The 6609-nt window shown below is 33.6% G+C and overlaps 1 protein-coding gene across 1 annotated transcript in view; it reads right to left on the minus strand.

The window, feature by feature from the left end:
* AHI1 (Abelson helper integration site 1) overlaps positions 1-6609 on the minus strand; it is a 94615-nt gene that overhangs the window by 46925 nt on the left and 41081 nt on the right. Inside the window, 1 exon segment of the mRNA XM_009584485.1 lies at positions 829-946. Within this exon segment, the coding sequence (XP_009582780.1) occupies positions 829-946 (118 nt within the window).

Raw genomic sequence — 6609 nt, forward strand, 5'->3', positions numbered from 1 at the left:
ATCATAACTTCATTTGCAAAGAAAATTGCCTTTAGGAGATAATTCTATATAATCATAGAGACTATTCCTATCTTTACTATTTACATTTTAAATCTCTGTTACCTGTTTTTAGTTCATGATATATTCCACCCTGCCCCTGGACTTCTTTTCACTCTTAAGGATACAAACAAAACCACTTTGAAACTAAGGTTCCAATTTTCTGTCTTATTTTATAAGTGCCCAAAAAAGACAAAAAGGCATGAAATAATCAATTTTATTGTTAAATATTATGTCTAGCAATGCAACAGATATTCTTAGCAAAGTATCACAAAAATGCATAATTTCATTGCTTACCTTTTTCTCAAAATCTTTGAATACAAAATGTCTTTAGAAACAAACCCCTAAAACTAGATTGAACATAACTGCAAGTAGACTACCAAGCACTATAATTCTACAGTAAACTGTTTTTCATATTACTCTTTTCTTATATCAAAACATATGCTTTGAAAAATATTATTTTGTTGTTTTTCAGTGTCTGTGTTTAAAATACTTTAGTAAGTATTAAAATATTATAAAACTATTAAATTAAGAAAAGCTGGCAATCTCATACTGTTCTAGGAACTTGCAGCATTAATAAATAAGTGTACAGCTTAAAGAAAAAAAGCATTAAAAGGGAACATATATCAGTATTGGACTGTATCACACTGCACTTTATAAACAATATCACGTATAACAACCAGGACACTCCCTGAAAGAGCTGCATAGCAAAATTTATAAAGGCAGAAAAAAAATCCTCATGTTATTATTCATTCCCTACAGAGAGTGAAGAAATAAAGAAAAAAAACATACCACTTTTAGTAGTGAAAGAATTCAGAGGATTCAGTGGAGTGCTCAGAGTGCCAGGTAGTCTTAGCTTGGAGTGTGGTGACAGCAATGATGGTGCAGGAAGCAAGAGATTTGAGCTCGCCTGTAACAGGAAAGACAAATCAGAAAGTGAAGTGTAATTTCCTGGGTTACCTACTGATGCAACAGCTAGAAGAGAAATATTTGCTTACTGTAAATAACTATTAAATTCCAGGAAAAAAATTAAGACTCAAGTCGATGATAAATAACAATTTCAATGGATGGTGGGGTGTTTGGTTTTGTTTTTTTTTTTTTTGAGTACTTGGAGACACAGACTTGGAAAAATTACTGACACAGCTATAAATTGAATTGCACGTTTACATATGGAGACAAACTCTCAAGCAGTGCAAACAATGGAACAGAACTGTTTGAACTGGCATCTCATTGCATCTTCATGTATAAAAATAAAATTACATTTATATATGGTTATAAACTGATAAATATAAAATAATTTCTCATTTTGAGTACTCCAACTACACTACATTTATGAAGAGATTACTCAATATTAGAATGAGAGGGGAAGACAAAAATCTTAAACCAGTCCTAACACAAAACTTATTTCTGCAAATCAATAAAGCGTACTTAGACCAAAACACCAGACTCTTCCTTTACGTAAGCTACACAAAAAATATCTGCAATCCCAATTTTCATAGCAACAAAGATAATGTATTTAAAATTTGGTTTGCTATGGAGTTTCTTGATACACATGCAGCTATCACAGAGCAAAAACCTTTCCCAAACTGTACTCTTGACATATTGTCCTGTAGAGCTTATGTAAAAAATATATTATGATAATCTTAGGGTTTTACATGATCCAACTGAGAATTTACTGTTTGTTAAACATATTTTCACTAGCTGCCTTGATAATACAGCTGAAGGGGAGGGAAAATAGGCCTTAAATAAAATATTTGTAATTTTCTTAAAACAAAATAGATTCATATGCTAAAATTTTTGAGAGTTATTTACATAAACCAATATAATTCTTGACCCTTTCAAAAGTCAAGCATATTCCACAATCCAGAATAAATGCAATGGTCACTTAATCCAACTAAAAGCCCCCACTCAGTGGAGCATTTTCCTTTGGCCTCAATAAACTCTAGATCAGACCCTTAAACTTTAGTTGTGGGCCAAAACAGAACAATGACATTTTGCAAATTTTCAATCTACTGGCTTCTAAATTCTGTTTAAAGAAAGGAGACAGCTAAAACAAAGTGAATCAGCGGCTTATTTCCAGAAGTGATATAATTTATGTAACTATTTTTGTCATTTAATACATATTGAACAACTCAACAGGTTTCAATAATGCAGAATATTTAAGCATTGGCAGGTGTACTGGGATGCAGGTAACATAGCACTGAAAACATGTGTTGAGTAACTTGACTGGGCCATAGAGGATATCTGCTATCATCTCCTCTGTATTACTGCACTAGACCTTCACCTTAATGCATCTGGTTTTTGTATAGCAATATGGATCTAATTCTACTGAAAGAAATTTATTATAAAAACTGTCTTTTACTAGTCAAGTACTCTCTCAGCAACTGTGCGCAATCGTAGTAACTATACTCCAAAACTGACCAGAAAGAAAAGCAAGACAAAAATCAGATCAACCATTGAACATGATTAAAAATAAAAAAAAAAAGCATTAAACCAGCTAGATTTTACTGCAGTGTACAAATTTAACAGAATGTTAGTAAATAGTAGTTGTAAAATGCAAGCAGAATGGAGAAGCCTGTTTTTCTGAACAACAACAAAACCAAACTGCTTTTCTTATATTTACATATGCAAGTGACTAAGTTTCATTAATATAAAGTTTTCTCTGATACACACAAATATGGTGTAAAGCCATTAGCTTATGTGTTTACTCGAATACAGAAGAAGAATCTGTTCTGCAAATGCGTCGAGCTCAGCTTCCCAGTGTTTCATCTTCTTTTATCGACTGTTAGCTCTAGCGAGAGCCCTTCTGCAGTAAGACAAATGAGAAGATCTCCTCCCTGCATGAATTTCTTGCTGAGTGCACACTACACCATCAGCGACACAAATGGATGTTTTCCAGTCAAGTACTCTCATGAAACCTTTTTGGAATTCTCTTTCAAATTTACTGTCAAAAAGTTGTTTTCAGACACTACAAGGGAATGAAGACAGGTTGAATATAGCAGCCTTTGGAAATCAAACTAAACACAGCAGGCAAACTATTCAAAACTAGCACTTAACAGACACTTTCCTGCTTCATCCTGGAGGGAAAAAAATTGTCAGGAGAAACTTGCCTTGATTGTTATGCTTGAATGAATTATAGAAAAGAAACGGAACTCTGTATGTAAATTATTCCTGTACAGCATTTAATTCCCTTCTCTTTATTTTCCTGCTGTATTACCCAAATACTCTCATTATACATGCCAAATAGCATGCTTTGAAATCAAATGCAATCGACACATACATTAGAAGATTGAATGTATGCTCCTGAAGATTTAAGAAAATTGGCCTTTCTAAAATGCAAAATAAGTTCTATCTTACAACTCTTCCTTCCTCTCCAAGTCCTTAAAAACAACATAAAAGACGTTTTTATGAAAGAGATATTCAAAAGAAAGTTTTAAATTAAAGCAGTCATACAGGAGTGAGTCATTCCTCCCCTCAATGGCAGTGAAGCTCAGCGCAGGTGAGCTATAAAAGACTGCCCATCCAAAGAAAACACAAAATCAGAGTTTTTATGACCTTTCTGCCACTAGCTCTTAAGTATTAAATCTCTAAAAGGCCCAAAAAGGAGAAAAACCCACAACATTGTAACAGAAGAAGGAACCACTCAGCTAATAAGTGAAGACTAATGATTCAGCAGAACTGTTCCCAGGTTCTGTCCTATGAAGAAAAATTCATTCTCCTATGACAGACAGACATAGACTACCTACAGAACAGAGTGAAGCAATCATTTTTTTTGAAATGCATGCTGTGGGAAGGCATTGCTAAATACCTTTACAACAACGAGTAGAGTTGGCTAAGATAGCCAACCATCAATCTACTTATTTTTCACAACAGGCTCTGCTTGCTTCATGCACAAACCACAGCTTTATCAAAGACACAGTTTACTACTATTCTGAATTGAGTAAAACTAAGAGTTATAACATTCATGTAGTTTTTGTAGCGGAAAAAAGATATCTACATAATTTTTGCCAAATTTAAACAAAGCTGATGTGCATTTTCTTTTTGTGTTAGGTCAGCTTTATGCAAATCATGCAAATATACATTTTCAGTAAAACTAGTTTTCACGTTAAAAGTAAATTGCATGAAACAAAAACCAGAATAATGCAAGACTTGACAAGCTGACAATAAAAATTTCTCTTTGTTCCTGAGAATGCAATTTTATGATCTTTGCAACCAATATAATCGACTTTTCCACATATACTTGCAAGTCAAATCAAGTTGGCCAGCTCTACACTACCTCTTATTCTTTTAGTTTTAGGATTCCCTTTTGAAACTTTAGGCCTCTAGGACACTGTTTTTAAAGACAGTTTAAAAACATTATTAAACCACGATCTTGAAGAATTCAAAAGTTGACAATTGAATTTGAAATAAAACCAAAACACAATTCCGCTATTTTTCTCAATGCTAGAAGAAAATATACAGGCAATAATGCTTAAAGTAGGAGTACAGTACTACAGCTTTTAAATTTGCAATGTAAGTTTGAATCAAGTTTACATCCACGTAAAAATGCAATAATTTCTATGACAGTAGTGTTAGGAGGACACCCAGGAAGGCTGGTATTCTGTTGCGGTAGCTGTACTGCAATCACTTAGAGACTAATCTATTCTGCTTTTAAGTAACTTCTAGACTAAATGGGAAGATCAAAGATAGCTAAAATAAGATATCATCCCATTACACATAGGCAAATCCGAAACATACATACTTTGCTTGTCTGAAGCAAGTGTGTTCCCCTGATGCTCCCTACAGTCCTCTTACTCCGATTATCCAGATCAGGATCTCGTCTAGACGGCAATACAGTTCCCTCGTAACTTAGGTGCCCCGCTGTTTTTCCCCATAGAAGCCCAGAAGTGACCAGGGCATACATATGAAAATTGAAGCTAGAATATGCTTGATCCTACAGTTTAGATATGGCCATTGTCTACAGATGATATGTCTCATCACACAGTAATTATATATATACAATTCCTTAGTTCTGCCAGAGAGTTCTGGCATTTCAACTACAGGCCTACCACAAAACCTTTCTTTTTTTTTTTTTTTTAAAAAAAAAAATATCGTTAAGAAGAAATTAAGATTACTATAAACATTTGGAGTAGTAAGCTTCTTTCTTTTAGTCACAAGGAAAACCAAATTCTTTGTACAAGACACAAAATAGTTAAATACAGGCTCAGTTATTCATAGGCTGTGTAGACTCACTCAGCCATTAAGCACAGAGAGTATGACCTTTCCTGGTTTGGATAAAACTGGCATTTCAGCTTAAGAACATGCCTGGATATACACATTTTAGCAGTATTGGCCCATGTCATCACCAATAACAGTAAAAAGTAGATTTGTCTTGCTTAGTAAGAGCCAAGGGTGGTTATGATTCTTGCTATCGAATATATGACCAGGGAAAAAAAAAAAAAAAAAATCCATTACTTAACTTTAGCAGTTAAATTTTAAAAATGACTTTTTTTTTATGTAAATGAAAAATGGATGTAACCTGTGTCGCATACAAAACACACCCAAAGATACTTGTCCTATGATTTTATTTCTCTTCCTCCTAAGGAAAATGGACACCAGAAATTCTTCTGACTCACAGCTTGTCAAATACATATAGAAACCTATTCCTCTGTACCTGCTGGTAAAAGATTAGGACATGACTCTAAATACAGTATAGAGTTTCAGGTAATCATGTAACCACTCAAACATGTGTAACCTCCTCCCCCATCCATCCCTCCTCAAGTATTTGGTTAGACTCTAGGCTTTTCCCATCATACATAAAATCCTTTTCTGGTAGATTTTTTAATTGGGGGGAGGGGAGAGGGGGTGTTTGGTTTTTTCACAGAGATGTTAAGAAAAAGATACATTTCTGTGAAAATTTCATCATCATTCCTATTATTCTAAAAAAAAGTACAACCACGCTTGCACTTCACTAAATTGTTTTTAAAATTATGCACTTAAACAAAAAGTGTAATCTAATTTCTTATGCTGACAGGCCCGTATTTGCTTATTTCAGAGATTAACTGTAATGTAACCATAAAGAGAGAAAGGTAAAAAAAAGACCTGACCAGATTTCTCCAGAATAAGCAGCACTTTTAGATGCAAAGATATAAAGTTATTTTCTATATCTTTTATTTGAATGAAAACCAAATTGCTTTCCTCAGCTAACAAAAAATAAAAGGAATCTATGAAACTTCACTAAAAAACTCTTAGAGGTTTAGTCTTATATATCCTTCTTTAACTCTCAGTTTACAGTATTTCAGTATTTGAGCCATGATCAATATTCCTATCTGCACCCAATATGTTGCAAGAAACTATCACAGCCCCAATAATGTCAACAATATAATTAAATTAATTGACTCAGTGCACATTTATGGTATTTTCTTTCATAAAAAGTTCTTAATAAAAGCTGCTTTCTCCATACCTTAGTGACAATAAGCCAGCTGGCACAAGGAGATATAATTTGCTGTCTTTTACCAGCATGAGTGAATCTAGCTTTCTCTGCTCTAAAATACGATTTGAATAAACATCATATTACTCAGATGTTTGTTCAGC

This window comes from Fulmarus glacialis, unplaced genomic scaffold (genome assembly GCF_000690835.1).
Source record: "Fulmarus glacialis isolate BGI_N327 unplaced genomic scaffold, ASM69083v1 scaffold4259, whole genome shotgun sequence".
NCBI lineage: Eukaryota > Metazoa > Chordata > Aves > Procellariiformes > Procellariidae > Fulmarus > Fulmarus glacialis.